Genomic DNA, 26,336 nt, shown 5'->3' with positions numbered 1-26,336 from the left:
GTGAATGAAAACCTCCTCCTCTCTGATTTTCATGTCATAAAAATACTCCCAAGAGGGCTGTTTGTGTGTATTTTTGTGTTTGTGTGCGCATGATACTCAGTCATAGAGGCGCAATCCTCATGCAAGCCCTCCCCTGACATTACCCACACCGTCATCTCCTTGCTGTGTGTGCTTGTGCGTGTTTGTGTTGTATATGTATTATGCGAGTGTGAGCTCTCATGCAGATAGGGCTGGCTCAGCAGGGTGGGGGGGGGGCTGATATTGTCGATGTAGCCGGTCTGTATATTGAGTCATAAATAAGCAAACACACACAAACACAGCCGTATGCACACACATAAATAAAAGTGATGGATGCCACATAAAAGCAATTAGGACTTATCATCATTGTTGGTACTTAATGCGGCAGGAAAGACAAGGTTAGCAATATTCAAAATAACCCTACATATATCAAGTGCCACAAACAAACACAGAGTCTCAGGCCCACACTGAGGCACACACTTTATCCGAACTAAGCTGATTCCTTGCTGTGGGGGTCTTTTGGAAAGCAATGAACCAAAGCTTGTTTTTGTCAAAAAGCCCATGCTACATCTTAAACAAAGTAAGCTCTCAGGAATGCATGGGCGATTACAATGTTGCAGCACTGTAAATTCTAACATTATCACTGAGAGGCAATTTAAGAGGTAAATGGTTTTACTATTCAGATTTACAGGGAATAAGAAAGGGCACTTCACACACTGCAAGCAAGGCACAAAGTAGAGATTCAGGACAACACCAAGCGGGGCTGAAATGGAAACTACAATGGCTTAATCCTTCTTTTTGTTTAATTTTGATCATCACAACGCTGCTAGCCATGCTGAGATATTGATTAAATTATGTTTGAAATAAGTAATTGGTTTACTTTCTTCAATTAACATACCTTAGACCTGTGTTTTACACTGCATTGGGTTAAGAAAATGTCAAGTCATTCTTGCCGTATAGAAATGAACAGCAGAATCAAAGCACAGATGATTGTTAGGCTTTCTGAAATCACAAAACAAACAGGGATTGATAAACCTGTTTTGTTTTCTGCTGGAAATGTAAACATGCTAAGCTAGCATGTAACTTGTGTGTTTACAAAATATTTCCTTTTTCTCACTTAACCAATCATTAACTCATAGTAAACCAGTTGCTTACAGTTAATACAATCTGAGCATGACTTATGTTAAATAATGCATAAGCAGGTGACACCAAATACAATCTAAGATGGTTTTATATCAGCTCAAGCAACTACATAGCTACAGCCAGTAAACTTAAGCTAGGCTTCTTTGTTTGTTGGTGTTACTAGTGAGCTCTAATCAATTCTTAGTTTGGCTTAGGTATGCAATCTAATTGAACTTGTTAGCTACAGCTCATAACATTTGAAATGTGTGTATTAGCTGAAGTTAGTTGAGGTAACTAGCTAGCTAATCTTAGTTTGGCTTATGTAAGCAAATATAACTTCCTAAACTAAAGCTACTAATGATTTGTTAGGTTTGTGCATTAATTGAAATTAGTTTTATGTAACTAGCAAACTAATTCTTCATTTGACTTATCTCAGCAAAATGAACTTGCTAGCTACAGTCAGTAAAATAAAAGACTTGTAAGTTAGATGAAGTTAGTTGAAGTAACTAGCTTTCTAATTTTTTGTTTGTCTTAGGTGGGCAAAATGAACTTGCTAGCTACAGCAAATAAACTTTAGCTAGGCTAATGCATTAGTTAAAGTTAGCTTGAAGTAAATATCTAGCTAATTCTTAGTTTGGCTTATGCAAGAGAAATAAACTTATTAGCTACAGCCAATGATTTTAGCTAGGCTTGAGTGTTAGCTGAAGTCAGTTTGAATATAGTCATGCTAATCTGTAGTTTGTCTAATGTTAGCTAAACTGACATGTTAGCTACAACCTATTAATGTAGCATATATTTGTCCATGTGACGAGCAACATCAATGTTAGCTTAGTTTGGTAAATGTTTGCTATATTTAGTGGTCAGCTAACCTTAAAATCCAGATTTGGCTCATGCAAGCTGAAGTTGCTTGCTAGCCATAGCTAATAAATTTTAGTTAGGCTTGTGTATCAGGTGAAGTTGGTTGAAGTAACTAGCAAACTTATTCTGTGTTTGGCTTAGATTAGCTAGATTAATTTGCTAGCTACAGCAAATTAAATTAAAGGCTTGAGTGATATTCTAACCAACTCTTTTGACTTTTGTAAGCTAAGGTTTCTTAATAGCTACAGCCAATAAACTTAAGTTAGGCTAGAAATAACTGGCTTGCTAATTCTTAGTTTGGCTTATGTTAGCTAAACTTATGTTCTAGCTACACCCAATAAATACAGCTTGGCTAATGTTCAGCTGGCAAGCATCAATAATACCTTAGTTTGGTATTCCATGTTTACCTATGAAGTAGTTAGCTAAACTTAATATCACAATCCTACAAGCTGAATTTACTTGCCACCTACTGATCACATTGTACCTGGGCTTTTGTTTGTTCAAGCAACGAGCTTGCTATGGCTAATCAAATTAGCTTTCCTAATGTTTGCTCAATTAACTAGTGAGCTAACATTAATAAATGCATAGCTTGACTTATGATAGCAAAAATAACTACTTAGCCAGCACTAATAAAGCATAAGCTTGGCACATAAGTTAAATTTACTGGCTAGCTAACACCACTGAAATTGAAGCAGCTCTTCTATCCCCTAATTTAGTTTTAGAGAAAAACCTAAAGGAACAGAGATAAAGAAGAGAGGAAAAACTCAACAGATACATACAGCTGTCTCATTGGATGTCAGCTTTAGAGGAAGTAGATTAAACAAACATGTTAAGTGATTCATCAGGTATGTTAATATAATGCTAAAATACAATGTCTTGTGTGGAATCATTGCTTTAAAAATGATTTTCCATGAATGATAAAATAATGTTTTATATAAATGCCAAGAAAATGTCCTTGTTTAACACAGAGAACACTATTCACAAAAAGTGAAAACTCATAACTCAAAACCTTCTCAGGACCTTCTACATTGTTCCCCCTTTAGATGAAGTTTTCAGATTGTAAAATGCTTAAATCTGAATAGCCAGAACATGAATACTGATAATCCTATAATGACATTTCTCAACAAAAGCCCTGCATGTATTACCCCTTACCTCCTCCACATCATTATCGAGCGCCACAACGGTCAGTGGTGCAGACAGGCCAGTACTGGTCGCCACGGTCGTTCCTACTGGTGATGCCTCGCTAACGTAGCCATGGTAACTGGTCTCCAGGAAGTAGGGTGCCTGATTGTTTTCATCCAGGACTTCAATTTGGAGGTTTGCAAAAGCTGGCAGAGGGTGGCCGTTGTCCTGCTCTGCCTGTAAGAGAGAGAGACAGAGAGTTATTGTTCATTTTGGCTGGCTGCTGTACTTGAGCCATTACTCCTGCAGCTGAAGTGCCATTTAATGAAAATATGTGCCTAGATGGCAGACAATAGAGTTCTGATAAATGCCAAACTACCAGTGAAGACCAGTTCTGCATCTGGGCTGGAAATAAAAAAAATAAACAAAGCTTTTTTTTCTGCTTTTTCCAAGCTGAATATAAATGAAATACCATTACTTGTGAGTCACTTACAAGTTTGTTTCATGGATTTGTCTCTTTTTGAGACAATTTTTCCACTTGCAAAAGTTTCAAGGAAAATTCTGTCAATCAAGAGTTTCTCTTTGCTCTTTGCCTGCAGGGAAGATAATCATAACCATGCAAAGTTTCAATGAAAATTACCTCTAAAGAACCATTTTGCCTAATTTAAATCTCTAGAGGAGGACCTTTGTTTTCAATCTTTAAGTACCTGCATGTCCTAACCCCACCCAGGTGAGAGTTACCGAATATTTAACTGAAAGTTTTTCTGAGAACTTGGTTGTCATCCAACTCATTAAATCCCATCAAGAGGTGTGTCCTTGTCTTTGAAAGAGAGAGTTTGACGTTTATCTTGAAGATCTGCTGGTACTTCTATTTCATATTTCACTGAGCTGCTCAGAATGAAGTTGAACTTTTGTTTGATGAAGGACATCAAAGTAAATGAGAATTTAATTGAAGAATCTACAACTGCCAACATGCCCTTGCTAATCTATTTAAGATGTAATATAGTGACCAAACCCACTGGAAAGCAAGTGCCAACAAATTCTGCTGTTGTATTCATCTGTTATAAATGTGCATGTTTTTATATTAAGTTAGTCTAACTCTTCATATTATGCATATTAATATTCTAGTGCATTAGCACCATTAAAAGTGTGTTGCATATGTAGACCTTTGACAAGTGACATTACACAATCCATCCCATCTGGTACCTGGCTGGACAGCCATAAAGGAACACTATGTAGTGTTCCTTTTTGCTTGGATGCTAGAAATAAAAAAAAATAAAAAATAAAAAATCTCCTGTTCAAAAATTCCTTACAGTAATCTTTGTAGAGCCCATTTTTGTAGATATAAAGTTTAGATGCCTTGAATTGTCAGTATCAGATGCCTGTAAATCATTGTATAAAGTGTAAGGCCAGAGATATACCAGCTCTTTCATCTTATGGTCATCTATGTGTCCAGCTACGTCAAAAGCCTTCTTGCAAATATATTTGCCTATGTGTTAGACGTTTTATTGGAGGATGCTTCTAGAAGACACATGCAAGAGCTCACACCATATACACCTACATAACGTTTAGGATGTAAATGATGAATATGGTAATAATTCTGAGCTAAAATTATTACTCTGCAAACAGACATAATGCTCCCTGTGTTTTGGTTTGATTTTAGACCATGTTAACAGGTTACCTTTTTTTAAAGTGTAACGCCAAACTTTTCATAATTTTCACATGTTAAAATGTAAACTTCTTAAACTTTCTTTAACCGTCCCAACTTGTTCTGGAGACATGTTTTTTCTGCAACACACTGTAAAGAAAACTATGGACTTGATTCATCAATTTGTCTTTAAAGCTTTCAGCTGTTGTTGTCTCTGCTGCTGTCTTGACCCTCCCCTGCCTCCACTGCCCTTACTTAATGCGTATGGTGCATCTCGCTTGTGTTAGTTTTTGAATAGGTGCACAGCTGACATGTCAAACTGGCACTGGGGATACGCCTGCATATGTGAAAAAAGTGAGGGGATCTGAATACTTTCTGAATGCACCACATATCCTTGGCTTAAACAAAGCAGATGGTTGCACAATACACTGTTGAGCATTCACAGGGTGCTCCTCAGGCCAATGATCATCACCATTATGTTATATTAACCTGACATCAATGACAAAAGATATCAAATGTATTTTTTTTAAATCCAGGATTTTTTATTAATTAAATTATGGTTAAAAATAAATACAAAGACAATGATATTAAAACCTGAAAACAAAAACTTTGCACTTTGACTAGAGTGAGAGCTGTCTGATGGGGCCCCCTTAGGGAGGTTTCCTACTGTCGTTGCAAACTTTGCACATTTTTTAGCAACTGCCTTTGCCAAACGTGTATACTGCATCTTGGCATCATTGTTTTTTTGAGGTGGTGCACAGCTGATATGTCATACGACACTGGGGATGTTCCTCATAAGCAACACCCCATTTGTAACAGAAGCACTGACTGGGCTTATGCTAGTACACACCAGTGTTAGAATTTAATAATGGGCCCCTGTTTGCTCGGTTGAATTAGATGTTAAAATTAAAAGCACTTGCAAATGTCTCTTGGTGAAGTGGGATGAACTTATTCTAACATTTTAATGAATAACAAAAGAAGTTTTGGAGAGGCATCAAGGCTTTTGTATGCTTTGAGATAGCTGCCTGTGTATTAGAAGAATACCTTTTTTACTCTGGTCTTCACAAGTTTCTCGATGAGTGCTGTCAAGGTGAATTGCTTGATTAGACCGAGTCACTGACACTTGTGTTAAATGAATTTATACTATTATGATCATTTAAACTAAAATGACTTGCCTAATGCCAAAACAGGCACACCTGCCATCCTCTGTAGCGAGTGACATCATGATAGTCATGTGTCTGCATAAGGTCTAATGAATCATCACAGAAAAAACACTTAACATGTTATATCATAAAGATTCTTGTGGAAGTGTTTCCCTCCAAGGAATTATTTTATATTTGTGCAATCTTTTTAAATCATGCATACCAGAGATGATGGTTAATATATTTTAGACTAATTTCTGTCCCCTGCATTTCTATCATCCTCTTCTCCTTTCAGAAAGGTTTTGATATGTATTCACTTCTGTACTAAATGGTTTCCTTTCACATTTTATCATATGAAGGAAACAGGGTTTTAGGGATCAGAGGAGCTGAATCTGGAGGAGGTGCAATTTCATTTAGAGCATAATTGAGACAAAAGCACCTTCACACACTGTAGGACTGTCCTAATGCTTTCTAATTACAGGCATTTAACGTGTTCAGGATGGAGTGCTTTTTATTGATCCAAACCAGGAGGCACATTACAAATAAGGTAAGAGGAAACATTAAATCCTCATTAAAACAGATCTGCAGTTCACTGTCAAACATTCACAAGGTGCTCCTGATGCCAAGGGTCACCACCATTGTATAAAATAATCTAACACACACACACACACACACCCACACCCACACACACACCCACACCCACGCACAAAAATCTAAACGCGTTTTTTTTGTTGTTGAAAAAAGTCACAGTAATATAATGTTTAAAAATACATATGAAGACTATTAAATAAAAACCTTGTCAACAAAAACTTTGCACCATGTTGAGACTGAGTTTTTAGGCAGATGGGGCTCCCTTAGGGAGGTTTCCTGCAGTCACTGCAAAATTTGCACATTTTCGGCAACTGCTGTGGTTTAAAGGTGACATATTTTACCCTTTTAAGACAACTTTATATTGGTCTCAGAGGTCCCCAAAACATGCCTGTGTCTGTTGCTTAAAAAACACTCCAATATTAGATTTTTGCATGACAAAAACCCTCTCTGTTTCAGCCTTGCTCAGAATTAGCTTTTTCTGTGGCTTTAAATGTTACTGTGCTGTCTGACCCCACCCCTCTCAGGAAATCAATGTGGCTCACATGACGCCCCACATGATATCATGAGGGGAAAAATCAGAGAATGGCTTGTTTCAGCACACATTTTCCGAAAGGTGGAGAAAGGGGGTTGGGGTAGAAAGGGGGTAGATTTTTCTGGTACTTTCAGGGGATTGTGGACAGGCCAGGGGCACGTATTTTTGTTAGAAAAGCCTGAAAAAAGTGAATTTTGCATAATATCTTCCCTTCAAAACAAGCTGAAGAGCTGGTTTACCTGCCTTGCCTGTAAACAAGCAGCACCTCACCTCACCAGCTTCTCACCTTGATAACCAGATCAAATCTGCGGTAGCGCTCTCTATCGATGGGCTTCAGTAGCAGGAGCTCAGCGGTGGTTCTGTTCAGGCTGAAATATTCTAAGTAGGACTCTGGTTTGCCTGAGAGAAACAAGAGCAATGAGAGAGAGAAGGAGAGAAGACATAAACTGTAAAAGCAGAGCAAAAACAAAATATAAGAAAAGTGGGGTACTTGGTGTGTGTGCGTGTTTGGGAGAAGGAATCAGTAATTGGTTTAAGAATCGATACGTTTGTCTACTGGGAGTCTGAGGGAAATATAAAAGAGACTGGGAGGGGGGAGGGGAGAGAGAACAGGAGCCATGGCTAATGGTCCTAGTTTTCTCATCACTGCTCTCCACAGGTGGCGGGATACAAACACAGACTCACAAACATACAGTATGGTGCTTTAGAATGCTGTATTGATCAGCTGGGAAATCAAGTTCAGCGATGGAGGTGCATGAGTTTGAAGCAGCAGGATTTCCCCCTTCATGCAGTTGCAAATGGCTTTTCTTAATGTATGTCCCGAGCACTGCTGCATTAACTTCTAATATTAAATCAGTTTATTTTTTAAAAGTCGAGGTTCTTCCAGAGTAATTTTGAACACTTTTATGTTCAGCCTGTAAAAAGTCCATTCAAAACTACAACTACAAAGCAAAATGTTGGATGCATGTCTCTAAAAGGCTTCCATGGTCTTCAGTAGCTTCATCCCTGGTGTAAATCTGCCAGATAAACACTTTAACATACAGTATCCATGGTATAGAATATATTCTATATCTATTGTGGCAACAGTCCACTGTTAGTGTTAGGGAAGGGCAGAACCTTCTAGAAAAACACTTGGGGGATGACTGGACAAACATTCTGTCTGGCACATTTGAGCCGATCAAAGCAATGAAACATATTGCAGGCATGTAGTAGTAAGCCTGACAAGCCACTGCCACATCAATGCAAGATTTTTCAGTATCAGTGGAGCCAGTTGGCAAATTAAATTCTTGCTGAGAAAGGTCAGTAGAAGAGCCAAAACATATTTCCATCAAGAAAACTTTTCATTGCTTTTCTCTTGCTCTTCTTTTAATAAAAACATTTGAATAAAAACAGAATCAAAATCAGCTTTATTGGTGATGTATGCTTTTGCAACGAGGAATTTGACTCTGGTTTACTTTTGCTCCCAATGTACAGGAATTCAGCGTTAATATAAAAAATAGATACAACTGAAAAAGAAAACAATATATAGACACAGTCTTGTAAGGTATTTAAGTCCATGTGCATTGATGGTATGGCTGCAAGATTTGCAAAGGGTGCAAGAATCCTGACTAGACAAAATCAGAGGTATGAAATATGATAAGTGCAAATGTCCAAACTGCTGCTATAGCAGCATCCAATCTAATCTATTCCCTGGCCGCCATTGATTGAAAAAACAAGTAACAACAGAGGTTTGCAGAACTCACAGACAGTGTCTGTACTTCACAACTATTTCTGCAGGCCAAGAGCTCAAATGCTGAGTTATACTGCAGCTAGCAGAGGTAGAAACCCTCAATGTCACAAACAGTAAGTGCTAAAAGAGCTGCACAGCTGCACTGAAACTACATACTGTGGACTGTGCTAACTGCAGTAGATGTCATCACACAAGAAGACAGTTTAAAGACAGTTTAAACTAGAAATGCACTCGGACAGCACATACCGCCGCCATTAGCCCTAGCTCACAATAGTACAGAATCCTTTAAAAATGTCCTGGATCCAGACGGTGATCTGGATCAGTCCCAAAATCTAATCAGTTCTTCCTTATGCCATTTCTGACATTTCCTGAAAATTTCATCAAAATCTGTCCATAACTTTTTGAGTTATGTTGCTAACAAAGGAACAAACTAACAAACTAACTAACTAACAAACTAACTAACAAACCCTGCCGATCACATAACCTCCTTGGCGGAGGTAACCAGTGGGACCTGTACTCTGGTTTTTATGGTATTTTTTCTGTATCTATTATGTGAAGCTATTTTTCTGCATGTATGTTTAAATGTGCAGTAAGTTTATATGAGTTCACAATTAATCATCAAAGGTTCAAAGACCACAACAACAAATCCTGCTCAACTGCTATTTATTTTCATCTCAAAATCACTACGGATTTTTACCCCCTCTTTGTGACACTTTCTCCCATAATCCTCCTACTCAGACAGATTAGTTTCACAGCAGGATGCTGGGAAATGTAATCAAGTCATGTCAGTAAATTTTTACCGACTATGCAGATCCTCTTGAGTAAAGGTTTTTGTGACTCTGCATTTTACATTTCAAACAGTAATCAAGAGGTGCTGAAGCGACGCTGTAGTGTAGAGTTATAAATCACTTTCAACTTATGGTGCTTATGATGCATTAAAGGGCTGACAATTCCAGCTCTGAAAGTCTGGAAAAAATCTTTCTCTCAGTAAACTGGCTGTTGGGATCCTGCTACTGATGTCTGCATAAGTACTTTTATTCTTTTGGCTCCATCCTGCACATAAACACTGGGATGCCTTCATTAAAACCTTGTAATCTTAAACTACATCCTAAGTGCACAGGTCTGATGCAGAATTTCTCTTCATTAAGCTTTATGTTGACACATGTGCTTATATCAGTGTGAAATATATTGCATTGCACTTAAAGCACCAACCTACCAATCAGGATGGAGTAGAGAATCCCCGGCCTGTCAGATGGAGGTTGTATGTTTCTATCCTGGTCCACAGCTTGAATGGGAGGAGTCACATTGACGGGATTCACTTTATTCTAAAAAAGAAAAAAGAAATGCACTAAAAAAAACATAAAACAACACCAGTCATGCACAAAATTGACAAATGTATTTCTTGTACTTTTATTTGAGTATGAAAAACAACAAGAGAGAATAAAACAACCAAACTTATGGAGCATTTTCTAAATTTTACCAACAGCACTAGCATTTAGGTTTGAAATATTTTTCAATGAGTGAGCAAGGAAAATTAGCGACAAAAACTGCATTAATAAGGGAACAATTTGAAACAAAAGCTTAACAAATGACGAGGAACAGTAGAAAATTAATTGCGTGGTGGTCCCATTCAGTTTATTCGGAGACATTAAAAATGCGTTCTCCCATCTGTTTTATTCATAAGCTTTATATATAAGCTCTGAGCATGCCAGCAAACAAGTTCAAGTCAAAAGAAGATTGCTGAATACATAAAAATCAAGTATTGGGGGAAAATGCAGTAGTGAATGGCCACATATAGAAAACAAATATGTTTGTTAGAAAATAATCAATATAACGAGCAACAATTAGGACCTTTTAATAGTTAGGTGCATCTCCAAGTAAGATGTGTGTCTGCACTGCATCGCATGCCTGCACACCCAGGCTATAACATTGAGTTATTATAGAGCAATATGCTGAGGTGTCTGCAATGCCAGAGCTCCCAATGGGAGAGACATTACAAGCCTATAGGATAACATCTACAATCACTAAAGCTGTAAAATGTCAAACCAAGAACACAGATAAGACCGTTCATATTCCCAAATTGGATCAGCACACATCTACACACATATATGCAATGTACACAACTGTACACCCCTTCACCTGCTACCTTAACACAGCACCTGTCAAGTAGCACTCAAAATCTATGCTGCATTGTAGAGCTATATCTCGTCGGCCTGTCACGGTGAGAGCAGAGGACGGAGATACAGGCGGAGAGGCAAGTGGAGCAAAGGAGGGCGTAAACATATGTGAGGAAATGTAGGGTCGACAAAGAGCTCAGAGGTGTAAACACAACAGAGAAGACAAATATTCAAAAGAAGACAGCAAGGTTACAGAGAACAATAAAATAATACAGTGATAGTTGTTAAAATGACAACCACCTTGCATGCTGCCTCAATGGATAGAAGTATGGACACTGAACAATAAATATAATAAAAGAGACTGACTGTGATAAAGAGCAGAAGTGATAGATGGAGTCTGTTGTTGCTGTTGTTCCTAAATGCTTCCACTTTCTAATAATGATCTAATAATCACTAGTGTTTAATGAATCTTCTCAGTACCACACTTAAAGTTACTGAGCTTTCAGAATGACCCATTTGTATCACAAATGTTTGCATATGAAGACTGCATGGCTCAGCGCTCGATTATTCATCAGTGGCAATAGATCTGATTGAAACACCTGAATTTAGTAATTAAATGCACAACAAAGAACATTTTCTTGTGAAAATGTCTCATCCTTGATGCTTTGGGGGGTTTATTTCACAGAGAGAGTTGCTAAACTTGAATACTGCAAAGTGCAAGTATTTTCATATTAAATAAGGATTATTGAACGATGAGTCATTGTAAACAGAAGAAGCACTTAGAAGCCTCCAAGTCATAGTATCAGACCACACTGGAGTAGCAGTTCAGCATTTAAAGAAGAATAAAGGTCAAAATCATAAAGTTTATTTCTTTGCATGCTTTTGATTCCCAGACAGCACACTGTTATGAATTGCTTCAAACTGATAAAAACAGATTTTAAACAGGTTTGGATTGCAAAACAGTGTGATTTTAAACATGAGTGGGTGACTCTTATTGAAATGTGATTCTAGCTGGGTTTCTATTACAGTTTTTTGCAAAATAAAAGCAATATTTCTTCAATTTCAACTAAGTACAATTAAGCTTTGAATGTGTTTCCATTGAAGGCAGTTGAAGGCAATTCACATAAAATCTCATCTCGCCTGAATCCGCTGCAAGGGAGATGGAGGCTTTAAACCTGTTGTGTGTGGGTACGGTCATGCTTACATCTACAGCAGTTGCCTATATGATTTTGAACAAAACACAAAGGCAACGGATGATAGTTCAGAGGCCGTATGTACAACAAAGTCCGTGTACAAGGGTGTAGATATGATGTTAAGAAAAGTCTCGTCTCCTCCTTTGTCCACACATGCCATGTTGTCACACTGGTCATGTGACACCGTACGTGACTTGTAAATGTGGAACAAGTGTTTCCATTATACTTTTGTGATATATTTCTGTATTGAAACTTCTGAAAAACCTCCTTGTGTGAGCCTTAAAACCTTTTAACTTTATATGTGTTTGTTTTTTTTTTTTAATTCAGATGTTTCCTTTACCAGTTTTTGATCACGCTATCTAGATTTTGTGCATTTCTCAGGGTAATGGAAATGCAGCTATTGCTGACATGCCAGTCTTGATGAATGGTGATCCTGGGGTGTCCCTTTTTTGTTTTTGAGATTATTTTGGGGGGAATTTGGGGAGAAGAGTGAAGGATGACATGCACCAAACAGATCATGAATTGATCCTTCAACCAGTGTATTGTAGCCTCTGTACAGTGTCAGTAAAAAGTATGCACCCCTTTGATGTTTTACCCTTTTATTGATTTTATAAATCAATCATGGTCAATACATTTTAGCTCTTTTATCAAAAAAAAAAAAAAAAGCATCTTCAAATATCAAAGGTAAAACAGATTGTGAAGACAGAAGTAATGTCTTTTTAATAACCTTTTCTCTGAGTAGCTTGGGGTGTTCTTTTGTCTTCATGATGTAACAGTAGCCAGTGACTAGCCCTATACTAACTTGAGACACATTCACTTTCCTCGGGTGATCCCTATTTCACTAATTAAACCTTTACTGAATAAGGTCAGTCGCTTTAAAGAGGTGAATATTTCTACAATCACTTACTTTATATTACATATTTTTGTTTAATTAACATTACTTCATAGAAGTCTGTTTTCACTTTGACATTGCAGAAGGGTTTTTTTTTTTAGTTTTTTTTTTTTTTCTCTCAAATTATATTACGTTACATCTCAGTTATATATGTTACACCTCAAGAGTGTTCATAATTTTTACGTTTCATATTCTGGCCTAACTTCAGGGTCAAAATATGGCTGTATTCATGCAGTCTGCTTAAGCTTTGATGCATTGATCTCAGACACTTCAAACTTTTTTCAGAAAGACTTACTTAAACTTTGAATGACCTGATCAATCACTCCATAAAGAGTCTGTCCTCTTTCCTTTACACTACCACTTTAAACTTCTAAAGAAATAGCATAGAAAAGTCTCCTCTGCACTCTCACCTAGTGAGATGCTCAACCTTTCTTGCACTCATACTCCTCTGCCTCTCTCAGGAAGCACTAGAAGCACAGTAATTCACTTTAAGTAGAGCCTGGCTTTTAAACCTGCTTCTGACTGTGTAGTATACACTGCAGAAACACAGCACTCTTACAGTCTAAGATAGGCTTTTATATTAAGCATGGGGTCAGAACTTTAGCTTCTATTGGAAGCCTTGGAAACACCAGTTGTACCGTAACAATGGTCAAATGTTATTACAGTTATTTACATCTCTGTTAGCTGCATCTCAATGAGCTCTACCAGGGACTGTGAAAAAGAAATGCTGATGCTTGTGCAAAAATATGTGAAAGGCCCATCAAAATATCTAAAAGCCAAAGGTTACTGTATGTTTGGATATATTCGAACCCAAAGCTACTTTATTTGCTAACACTGAATATTAAAAAAAAATCCCATTTATATTGATTATAAGGCCTTTCCCAGGATTTCAAAACAGTTCAAAAATACAGAAAAGAAAAACATATCCAGGACATGGTTTCATAATGAAGTTGGTTCTGAATAAGTGGCATTCCTAAAGTGGTCAAGGACCATCTAACAGCAAAACAACTTTTGGCAACAGCCCTTTACAAGTCATAATGACAACCTAGTTTTGTTTATGCTTCAAAATCAATGCTAAAATTGAGATATGAAAATCTGTTCTGCCTTTATACTTGTTCACATTTCATATATTTCAAAAACTGTCGTTGAAAAGACATAATACACTCTAGGTCATGCTGTTATACTGAATATGAGAACAACGCCACAATCTTTGACCTTTTCTCTTCATTAAACACCTCTTAAATTTCTGCTTATTCTGATTGCATAAACATTCACCCCCCTTCAAGTCAGTATTCAGTAGATGCACCTTTGGCTGCAATCACAGCACTGAGTCTGTGTGGACAGGTCTCAGTTAGACTTAATCATCTAGACAGTGCAGTTTTACTTCACTCCTCTTTGCAAAACAGCTCAAGTTCTGTCAGGTTGTATTGGGATCAGGCATGAAACACCCTTTCAAGTCCAACCACAAGTTCTCTGTTGGACTGAGGTCTGGTCTTTGACTCAGCCTCTCCAGAACATTCACCTTGTTGTCTTTAAACCACTTTTGTGTAGCTTTCGTTGTACGTTTTGGGTCACTGTCTTGCTGGAAAATAAATCTTCTTCCAAGCCGTAGTTCTCTTGCAGACTGATTAAGTCTGCCCTCTAAGAATTTCCTTTATTCTGCCGCATTCATTTTACCATCCACTTTTACAAGCCCACCAAGGCCGGCTGCTGAGAAGCATCCCCACAGCATGATGCTGTCCGCACTGTGCTTCACAGTGGGGATGGTGTGTTTGTGGTGATGTGCAGTGTTTTGTGTCCACCAAACATAGTCTGGTGGCTTTCTCTTTAAGACTCTCTCATTAAGCTTTGACTGGTGAAAAACCTGGGCAACAGTTGCTGTATACAGAGTCTCTCCAATCTCAGCTGCTGAAGCTTGTAACTCCTTCAGTGTAGTCAGTGGTGTCTTGCCTCTCTCACTCCTCCTTTCTTCTACTTCTCAACAACCTTTTTCTCTGAGTTGCTTGGAGTGTTCTTTTGTCTTCATGGTGTAATGGTAGCCAGGAATACTCACTCATTAATCAGTGACTTGACCTTATATATACCAAATGTTAACATGGTGTCATAATCTTTGGCTCTTTGTAAGTGGCTTTATGCCTACTATCAACTCAAAGCTGATCAACAAGTGTTTCATTTTTTAGTTTTCATACTTCAGTATAAGAGAAAACCAAACTTTAGTTAATTTAAGACAGCGAGCTTCGGTCAAGCTTGAAAAACCCCAACTGACAATGATACAGACTCAAAGTCAGAAATCCACTGCAGGAAAAAAAACCCACAATGGTCAAGAAGTTTAAAAGCCTCTTTCTCGCTTGGCTCCTGAGGCTTACTGTCAGGAAACATACAGGTAGGCAGAATCAGGCAAGCAAACTCTGCAGAATCAGCAGGAAGGATAGCAGCAACAAGTACGACAGCAGACGTGGATGAGTCAGACACAACAGAAAACCACCTGGCAAATGTGTATATAGGGAAGGCTTTTTTTAATATGTATATGCTAGGGAATTAATGAGCAAATGAGCAGCAGCTGTGCAGGCAGGTGGCTGATCCTGAGAGCAGAGAGGGGGAGGGAAAAAATCTCGCAGGGCATCCAGTGGTCAGGTGAGGCTTTATGTCAACCGCTGAGCTCTGCAGGTAGGCGTGTGCTTCTGGGCGCAACAGAGAAACGGAACACACCACATAAAAAATAACATATTTTATCAATGCGGTACTCTGCATTGCTGCAAAGTTACCCTTCAGGTAGAGAGCAGCCACAACAGAAAGTTACTGATTCTTAGATAACCCTTTTTCTCCAACTTTTTTCCAATTAAATGCCGGCCTGATGTAATAAAATGTTGGTTTGTTGACTGTTCTGAGTAGCATATGCAACATTTTTGAAGTGTATACGAACGTGGTCTGACAGCTAACTCCTCAGCATAAATGACCAGCATCTTTGTGTGTATCTGTACGTGTGGGAAACACACAACCACAGAAGAGTTCTGTAGGCTGTGAGGCGCAAGGGTTGTCATGTCTTATCAGTCTGATTGGGACTCAAACTATTACAGTGCCTTGACTTTCCTCTGCATTCACTCCTCTCCTTACTTCACCTCCTCATCTTTCTTTTAAAACCCAACATTAGCACGTTCTTTTAGTCCGTCTGTCTGTCTTTCTGGGGATCTTCTTGTCCTCTGGCCTTCTCTCTTCCCTCAGATGACAGTATGATGAGGACAAATGTGAACCCTGAGTGTAAAGTATGCTCACTGTGTTGGGGTTCCATTAGAACAGAAAGTATCAGAGGACTCATGTTGGATTAATCAATCAAAGTGGGCCTCCAGGAGACAGCTGCTTTGAAAAACAGTGGAAAAGCTTGTGCTGTTGGCATGACAGACTTCTATTTTAATGACCTGTAAAAGTCTGGTGTTATCTAATTAAAAAATTAAAAACAACTTCAGTGGTTCTCTTTATTTGTTCAATGGGCTTTGCTTTTGCATTAATTGTCAATAAGGACACCACTTTTTAAGGCTATGCTCCAAGAAATGTAGGCACATTAATAATCCATCAGTTTAGTTTAATAGCACCAGAACGTAAAGAAACTTGCAAAAGAAAGGCAGAAATTAATGTTGCAGAGATTTCCTGAAATGTGTGGCGAATGTGAGATAAGCTTTTACCTGAGGGCTTTGCAGGGCAACTTTACAAATGCAAAACTGCTGTTAATTTTTCATATTCCAAGGGTTGGCAGTCGCCGAAGGCAATCCAAAAAACCTAAGGGTGCTATGACCAATTGCAAAATTATTTGACATAGCCGGAAGCTGCCAGGATAAGGTAGGTAGTTTCAAAGGCAACAGAACATACATTATATTGCCAAAAGTATTCACTCACCCATCCAAATAATTGAAATCAGGTGTTCCAATCACTTCCATGGCCACAGGTGTATAAAATCAAGCATAGGCATGCAGACTGTTTCTACAAACATTTGTGAAAGAATGGGTCACTCTCAGGAGCTCAGTGAATTCCAGCGTGGTACTGTGATAGGATGCCACCTGTGCAACAAGTCCAGTGGTGAAATTTCCTCACTCCTAAATATTCCACAGTCAGCTGTTAGTGGTATTATAACAAAGTGGAAGCAATTGGGAACGACAGCAACTCAGTCACTAAGTGGTAGGCCACGTAAAGTGACAGAGTGGGGTCAGTGGATGCTGAGGCGCACATTGCGCAGAGGTCCCCAACTTTCTGCAGAGTCAATCGCTACAGACCTCTTGAAGAATGGTCAAGAATTCCCATAAACATGCTCCTAAACCTTGTGGAAAGCTTTCCCAGAAGAGTTGAAGCTGTTCTAGCCGTAAAAGGTGGACCGACGTCATATTAAACCCTATGGATTATGAATGGGATGTCACTGAAGGGACTCGGGATGCACCTCAGGTCACTCAAGAGGAGAAAATGCAAGCATGTGCAAAGTAATAAAATTAGCCTTTGCCTTAGGCTGGTATTTTGACGTGTCATTGTAGGAGAAGCATGGGTGCATCAAATAACACTAACGAGCCCTCTGTTAACAATGGCCAGATGAGCTAGCATGTGCAGCTGATTGGCTCAGCAAAAAGAAACACTCCCTGTGATGCAGTCATCATTAATCTCAGCTACACTTGAGCTTTTCCTGCTGTGACATGGTAAAATGTCTGCTGTGAAAAGTCATCAGGTCTCTTAACATCTGCCTGTATCAACTCCTGTGGGAGATCTAATCACAGGCTCAATGACGGAGAGGAAAACTCCAATAAAATGGAAAGCAAAGCAGTTTCTTATCAGACTCATTACTTGGAGGGTAAAAATCTTCATGTTTGATATAACAATCATTTACACACCTACAGGTTGTTGCAACTCTGTCAGTGTTTTTGCAGTTTAACTTTCCTCTTCCTCTGCCTTTTGAGCTTTCTTTTGTCACTCTCTCTTCTCCTTTACACCCACCTCTCCATCGTAAACCCTGTCCCTGTCTGCACGCACTTGCTCCTTCTCAAAACCACAAGGTGTAAAGTTGATTTACTCCAGTTGTTCCTTGCCCCTGTCTCTCTTGGCTCTGGGAGAAATTGTGTGTGCATCTCTAGGAGTTGTATAGGTGAGAAGATAGAGAGAAGTGTGCAGAAAAAGTGGATCACCTGTTACAAAGATATCAGCATAAGAAAAGAGATAAAATACAAAATGTCCAGTGAGGCCGTACTGGACTGATGCTGTGTGTGCATGTGTAGGTGGATGAAGTGGGTGTTGAGGCATGAGCGCGCAGCCAGCTTGTCATGATCAAGAGGATGTGTGAGCCTGTGTGTCTGTGTGTGGTAAGGGATGAATGCTCTGCTGACTTGTCAGAGTTGAGGATTTTGCCTGCAGCAACTTTGTCTCATTTACAAAGTGGTATTGTAAGTCGCTCTGGATAACAGCATCAGCTAAATGCTTGGGATACAAATGCAAAATGATAGATACAGCTGTGTAAGCAGAAATACACACCTGAGTGCAGTGAAGACTCACTTTAAATAACGCTTGTTCATACACAAGAGATTTAAAGATGATGTGTCAGAAATATCAATCGACCAGAAACACTTTCTGAGGGTCTTTAGAAAATGATTTCTTTGAGATTTCAGGGCAAAACTCATAGATAGAAAGTGAAATAAGTAATGGTGAAACATGATGCATGACAGCCACAGATTACAAATATGACTAGTATGAACTTTCTTTAAGGGGGTATGATATGGATTGTTGCTGATTTCACATTTGCCCATATGCAGATAAATACAAATTAATCTTAGCTGAGATGGATATGAATACTGATATTTAAATGTAATTCAGACCTAAAGGGCACAAACTTCTGTCATTAAAACACATAAAAGTTTAAGAAATAAGGATGAAAAAAGAAGACTTCTATTTTAAATCACTACAGGCCAAAATTTCTGACCTTACAATTTCTTCTCATGCAAATATCTGTTCTTCTGTTCAAGAAAATGCAAATTTCTTCTTAATTCTTTACATTTTTTTCCCCACTAGATTTCACAAATAGAAAAGTGTTACATTTCTAAGTCCTAATAATTTGGCCTTTGATCTGCTGTGAGATTGCAACGCCAACACAAGTTCTAAATGTTAAATGAAAAGACTAAATGTTTCAGATAAATACACACACCATAAGGCTGACAGATACGTTACACTATGGTAAAATAAACAAGAAACCCAGTCAAATGAGGGCAACTCTGAAGCAGACCATCAGTAATTGTTAGAAAGTTGGATCCTAACCCATTGTATCAAGCTTTGTACCCTACACATTTTAAAAACTAGCTTTTGTCATTAAAATGAGTGGTTACATGGAAGCAGCATCAGTTCCTCATGATTTTGGAACAGTGAAAATTGAACTTTAATTAACCTTAAAATGTAATACTGTAATAATTTAACACTGGTGACAAATATTACGCCACTAATTCACGCAATTAAACACAAACCCCACTCTCTGCCCCCACATGCTAATAAAAATACAGCACATTGTGCTTACTATTGGTGCACACACTCACCGGCTCAGTCAGCTCCAGTACATTCGCCTTATACGTGATTGGACTGCAGTCACGTGTGTTTCCAACGAGCGTACACGGCAGAAACATGGGACCCAAGTCATCTCCATCCAGAACGTCCACAGTCAGAGTGGTGGTGGCCGTTCGCCGCTCACTTGGGTAAGGGGCTCGGTCCTTGACACAGACAGAGGGATTTTATTTAACTTTCTGATAACAGTGCAACTTTTATCTAAATATTTGCATAACTTTATCTTCTTGCCCCAAATAAAAAGTGACCACAACATAGTTGTGCTGAATATTTTTCCATAAATCAAATCACAACGCAGCAGGGAGCTCATGATGCCTTCAAAGGCTGGTGTCTACTTTACTTCCCATTTCTGTGCAATCTCCATGTCTATTTATACCTCATCAAGAGGAGATAAACAGTATATCTTGTTCAGCACAGCACTTTTATCAAAGTACACAACTGTTTTATGCTTTGAACAGCAATTCTGTCAAATAAAATTATGAGAGAGGCTAACCCAATTTCCAACATTCTGGTTTTCCTAATTCGACTTAAGAAATAAGCATACCTGAATTAGCAACATAGTAAGGATGACTGTCCCATAGTTTTTTCTTATTTACATGGGTGCTGATATGCATTAAAACATCACTGGATGTTTTCACAATGTGTATCACTCCACCTAAGCAAAATGTTCTGAATACAGTGAGCAAACATTACAGCAGACAATTTGCTCTGTTGCTGCCAGTATCAGTGATTCATTAGACAGTCTAGTTTAACTCCCTGCTTGATCATTTAAAATGCACATATAAATACATAAAATCAAATGATAAGTAGCTGCTGTTTTCATAACTATAGGAATAGGGCTGACACCCTCTGGGCAATCAAGTAGTGAGAGAGAGACTGAGAATGCTTGTAGTTATAAACAAGGCAGAGCAGAGAAATAAGACGTTACTGATTGTTCACAGTAGTTACACTATAATGAACCAAAAAACACATCAACAACTCCACATACATGCACACGAAGATGGATGACTTTCTTCAGCTGAATTTAATTCAATTCATTTTAACCATTCTGTCTCGCCTGGACTTGTTTTTTCTATCTCAAAAGCTTGTAAAACATCAGCCCTGTGGTGCAGAGTCAAGCTTTAAACATCCCAAGAATATGTGTGCTGCACACTTGGATTAAAAAAAAAACAAAACAAAACAAACAAACAAACAAAAAAACAACAAAAAAACAACAAAAAACAAAACAAAACAAACAAACAAACAAACAAACAAAAAAAAAAACAACAAAGTTATGGGACTATACTGACGAAAGAAAAAACTAAACAGATTTTTATGTGTGACATACAGTGCACAAAACTGACTTTGCCTTTTTTTCACAAACTTGCTTTCCCATTATTGGAGACAAAAAAGGGAAGAAATAATCATTCTTTGAAAAAAAAATATTCACAATGTTCAAATTTGTACCTAAAAAAGTTGTTTGAATTGGCTGAATTTGTGACATTATTCAAAGCAGTTCCTTTCTGCAATGACACAGAGGGCCACATCACAGACTCTCGGTCTCCCTCCCCATTATTAGCTATTCAGACCAGTTTGGCAAACCATGCCACAACAATGTAACAGCCTGCCAGGCACACTCTGTGGTGGCCTGTATTAAGCTAGCAGCAGAAACAATCAAAAAATTGATTAAAATGGGTTTAAAGAAGTTCAAAATCAGATTTACAGGTGTACTGGGATGTAAAGCGCAACAGACAGGTACAGTTGCTCCATATACTTTAGTGAGTTTTAGGGAAAAATGGGCCAAAAATCAATGTTGGCTCAACTGTACATTATCAAAAATGTTTGAAGCATTTAATTTTTCACCCAGAAAGCCTCTTTGTTTGGCACTATCTTGCAATACAATCTTTATCAAATTAGATAATTGTAATTCATCATGCATTATTCAGTTGATCAAATAAGATCTTAAGAAAGGAGTAGGAGTTCAGCAGGCCAATTTGATCTCTGCTTCATTTAATCTCACAACACTAAATTGTTCTTTTCAACATGGCTTTTTGTCTGGTTGTACATGGTCTCTAAATCTGCCGGAATTGATATTCAGCAAGTTCAGTGCCTCTAACAATGCTCTCAATATTGTATTCAGATGAACTGTGAGTAAATTAGACTTTTAGGCAGTCATAAACACATTAATCTTTCAGTGTGCTGTTGACTTTTCAGTGCTTTCAGGGTAAATGGGATTTGACACATTTGAATTTTCCCAGTTGAGAGCTTGAGTTTTTGTTTCAGCATTTCCTGTTGCAACAAACCTTAATGGTACAATTTGTTTGCTTAACACAAGTTTCTGCCATTTATTGGTTCAAATCATTTAGTGTGTTGTGTGTGAGTGAAATCAGCTATATTATAAATAAAACAGAGTGCCATGAAATAAAAAGAGAAAAATCTACTGCATTAACAAAGCCATTAAGGTTAATGAATAAAGCACTTATTGGCCTCTAAAGCCTCACTGAAAAGGGCAGAAACAGTCCAAGGCTTTGTAACATTAATGTATGAAATAACACTCTCAGCTGCACTCACACCAGCTCTTAAAGACCATACTGGTCATTAAAAGACACAAAAACATAAAACAGTGAAACAATTACTTACATTTGCTTGTATGATGACAAGATAGCGTGTTATCTCCTCATAGTTGAGTCTTTCTCGCAGAACTACAGAGCCAAACAGTGTCAGGGGGATGTCAAAGGTTCTGTTTGTTGTCTGTAACACACACACACACACACACACACAGATACGACACAAACATAAACACAGCAAGTCAGTTTCTAGATCAACAGACAACAAATTATGTGCTGGTGGAAAGGTTATAAAAGTAGCAACTTTATGAGCATGGTGGTAGAAATCACAGAATTCCTCCAGTAGTCTGCCAAACATCTTATAATGAGCACTGAGTTTGACAGATAAAACTTGTACATTTCAATGAACTGTTTTCTATTGAAACAAGTTAGATTTAAAGTCATGAAAGTATAAAGTTAAAAGGATCAGCAAAAACTGCATTATTGAGTTTTTCAAATTAAAACTTAAGATAATTATTGACTTTATTTGATCAAACATTTTAACAACATCACTTCGTTTGCCTTTATCTTATTTCAAAATTTCATTTTCGTAGGACCGCCCTTAAACGATATTTTTCCATGCCACCTTTTGTTATCAGTTTATTGTTCTGTCATCCATCTAACCATCCATCCAGCCATCCATCCATCCATCCATGTTTGTTTAATGCCAATACATAAGAAATACTGTTCCAAGACACTATTTTATAAGAGAGCAGGTCTTGACTGTACTCTTCGGCTGTTTTTGAAAGACAGCTGCTGTAAAACAGAGTATGCAGTATAAACTGCATACCATGTTTCACAGTAGTCTGTTGTGTGACTACCAGATGTATGCTGAGCCGGTTTCCTGAAAACAGAGGAAAACAACAGCAGTGCCCCGATCCCTCCTCTAAGCACACTGCAAAGCAAATCGCTCCCTCACCATTAAATCAGAGCAGTTCCACTGCCCATGCTCTGGTACTGCTCCGGCATGTAGAAGCGCAGATATGCAACAGGTCTATTCGAAGCCACTGTGGCTACTGCCAAAGACAATGCATGGACTCCTGATGGTTAATCATCTCTACATCAACATTATGTCTATGGAAAAGTTGACTTTTAAGTTAGAAAATTACCAAATATTACAGGAAACCGCATGATCTCTGTAGAAAACATAACACCCTTTAACTACCTTGTGTACTTGATCATGGCAGAAGCAATAAAGTCATAAATAATATTGAAAGGAACAGCAAATTAACCACAAAAAGGGAAAATAATTCACTTGTAGTTCCCCTGTGATCAGCATTTGATAAACTATTCCCGCATGAACTCATAGTGATCTTTTCTGCCCTCGTCTTGAGCTGTTCAGGACCTTGCTGTGTTGAGCAGTGCTCTAGACATGCTTCCAGTGTGTGAGGTTGCTCACCTTGGGGAAAAGCAAAGCCGTGGTGTTCTGTTGCACAACACAGCTGTTGTATTAGGAAAATACAGGTACAATACAGTATCTGATAATGTTTTTGAATAAGGGATCTATTTGGATTTTTATGATTTTCAAGCAGATGAACATTTGGGTGTGAGGTGTTTAAGACCTTTGTAAAAAGAAACAAAAAAAATCATCTTAATGTTAAGCACATCACTGCACACTCAATTAAGGATGCACAATATTGGATTTTTGCTAATGCCTGAAACAGTGCATGTTTACAAATAAGTTTTAGCCAGTCTGGATACAGATACCAACATTTCAATTTAAAGGTAGACCCAAATTCATTCTTAAAAACACAATATAAAGGTAACACATTTCAGTCTTTAATACACTTTAAGGGAATGATGATATACAAGGTAAAATACTTGACTTGATGTAGGTGTGTAGGTCCAGCCTAAAACTCCACTAACTTATTTGTGCGTACTGCCAATATTCATGTCTGATTTTGGTTCATTATTATTCCTAAAATATCAGTTGGAAATATAGTCTTAAATTGTTATATCTAATGTTACAGATAATTCACTTTTTTTTTTTTTATAGCTAACATCTGCTGTAACAGATATCATGCTGATGATATTGTACACCGCTAAACAGTAAATATGTTTGGCTAAAGGTGCACCGGTCAGCTAAACACGTAGGGCTATGTGGTATCCTCTAAAACATTCAACTTCCAAACCTATATATGCTTCATTATTTTTCTTAATATCCAGGGGTAATATCTTAGATGAGAAAGCTATCTTCAGTAAACTGATCACTGAGGTGCAAAGGTTACAAAAAGAAAGTATCACTTGGTCAAATCACTCTTCAGGTCAGCAGATGGACTGAAAACCTACCGGGTCTTTGGGGTTGTACTGGATGGTGTACTCTATCTGTCCATTGGGACCGTCATCGATGTCCTTTGCCCCGTTGTTCCCCCAGAAACCAGAGAAGATAGTGGTTCCTACCGGAGTCAGCTGAACACGAGAAACAAAGGATGTCAGTATTTTCCTCTATAAGCTCACATTACATGATGTCTAACACATAACTGCTTTTATTCTTTGTTCTGCTGACATCAAACAGCACATATCCTGTACTATCCTTGTCCTGACTTCTTTAGGAGTATCATGCATAACATCTTTTGATTGTATGAGGCAGAAACATTAAAAATCTCTTCACATGAGTCAGGCCATAAGGGAGCTTGATACCCCACTGTCTCAACAAAAACAAACAGAAAATGACTTGCAGTTTTATGTTTATTATGCTCAAATGGGGCTTGAGAAGAAAGATCAGCTTGCAGCTGTTTGTGATTTCATTTGGTCTGAAAATAAAAATACAGGCAGCATGGTTGATCTAACTTATTGTCTGTTAGTCTGTGTCTCCCTCTCTATTACTGCTGGTAATGTTTGCTACACCTCATTGCTCTCATCAAATTGACAATTTAGATAAAAGTGAGACACTTAGAGATAGAAAACCAGGTATGGTAAAGAATGAACCGTCTCACAAAAAGTGTTCTTACCCTTGATTTGTTAAATAAGATGAGAAAATTGAAAAAAAAAAAAAAACTGGACTGAGGCACTTACTTCTTGAAATGTTGATTCCAAAATAGATTTCACTTATGAACAAAAAGATGTATCATAAGACTTTGAATAATGGTTGAACATTTTTGCAGTCCAACTTGAGGTTAACTTCATTGCCAAAAGATTGGGAAGAGACTCAGGGGTTATTATTTATCATTATGAGTTTTTATTACCTGTGCCACATCATAAGGATACCTGTGGTTTACCTCCAATCAGAGAGAAGAGCTTGTCCTTTTCACACCTCAGTGTGAAATGCTGCAAGGGCTACTGGAGAGATGAGGCCCTTGGGCTTTCTGCTTCTTTGTTTGAAATGCCCCTCCAAACTATAATGTTGCTAGGCCCGAGTTTTTGTTTTCCACATGGCCGCGCCCAAGAGGGTCAAGCTAACACAAGGAGCTATCAACCCCCACACAATTCACAATGATGTTTGCCAGCTGCTTGTTAACCACATTTATTTCAGGTTAAGCAAATCAGCTTGTATATTAGATGCTATTGTAGCTATAAGCTAGTTGACACAACACTCGCTGCCAATTGTTTTACTGCTGACCATTGTAGTTGGTTCAGTGTAAGCCAACCATGGCTTCACCAGGTGCAAATAGCTAGTATAATCTGATTTATGTTATAGCAGCCAAAAGTTACATTTGACAACACTAACCACTTCATTTTCAAAAGCAACTAAGTAAGCTAGTTCAAATCCCAAAAGTATCTTATCTAACATTCTTTGATTTTATGTCTTCATAGCTAACAGTAAACATACACAGTAATTCTGTTCAGTAATGTCATGGATTAGCTAGTTTAAAGCTAACCAGTTTAACAGTTATAGTGTACAGTTACACATTAGGTGACACGCCTGCCCACAGAATTGTCTGGGCTCCTGACAAACCCAGGAAATAAGCCCTCTCCAGTTGTGGTTAATTAATAGTATCCTTATATGTGTGCTAAATCAGCAACACTGGTGCTAGCATGCGTCATGGCTAGCAGCTACTTCATTTTGGAGCTGAAAAGTGTTTCAAGCTATTATGGGGCTCTGATGTTGAAATTATTTATTTGTGACACTTTTTAACCCTTTAACTTCTTTTTCTGCCTTTGTTCGCCACCTTTATTTGTCAGTTTTCATGAATTTTAAGCACTTTCGGTCAATTTTTCCCTCTTCTTATACATTCATGTCACATTTAAATACTCTTTCATCCCCCTTCCAT

General features: G+C 38.1%; 1 protein-coding gene across 1 annotated transcript in view; it reads right to left on the bottom strand.

Moving 5' to 3' along the window:
- LOC121528360 (protocadherin-15-like) overlaps positions 1–26,336 on the bottom strand; it is a 246,739-nt gene that overhangs the window by 174,804 nt on the left and 45,599 nt on the right. The window contains exons 6-11 of the mRNA XM_041815789.1: positions 24,415–24,534; positions 22,160–22,270; positions 19,516–19,686; positions 9,979–10,087; positions 7,320–7,432; positions 3,151–3,357 (exon numbers count right to left, since the gene is read on the bottom strand). Coding sequence (XP_041671723.1) covers positions 3,151–3,357; positions 7,320–7,432; positions 9,979–10,087; positions 19,516–19,686; positions 22,160–22,270; positions 24,415–24,534 — 831 coding nt within the window. The remainder of the gene's footprint in view (positions 1–3,150; positions 3,358–7,319; positions 7,433–9,978; positions 10,088–19,515; positions 19,687–22,159; positions 22,271–24,414; positions 24,535–26,336) is intronic.

Source organism: Cheilinus undulatus, linkage group 20 (assembly GCF_018320785.1).
Source record: "Cheilinus undulatus linkage group 20, ASM1832078v1, whole genome shotgun sequence".
NCBI classification, from domain to species: Eukaryota; Metazoa; Chordata; class Actinopteri; order Labriformes; family Labridae; genus Cheilinus; species Cheilinus undulatus.
The sequence above is the reverse complement of the archived record's forward strand: the minus strand, read 5'-3'. Positions and strand labels throughout refer to the sequence as shown.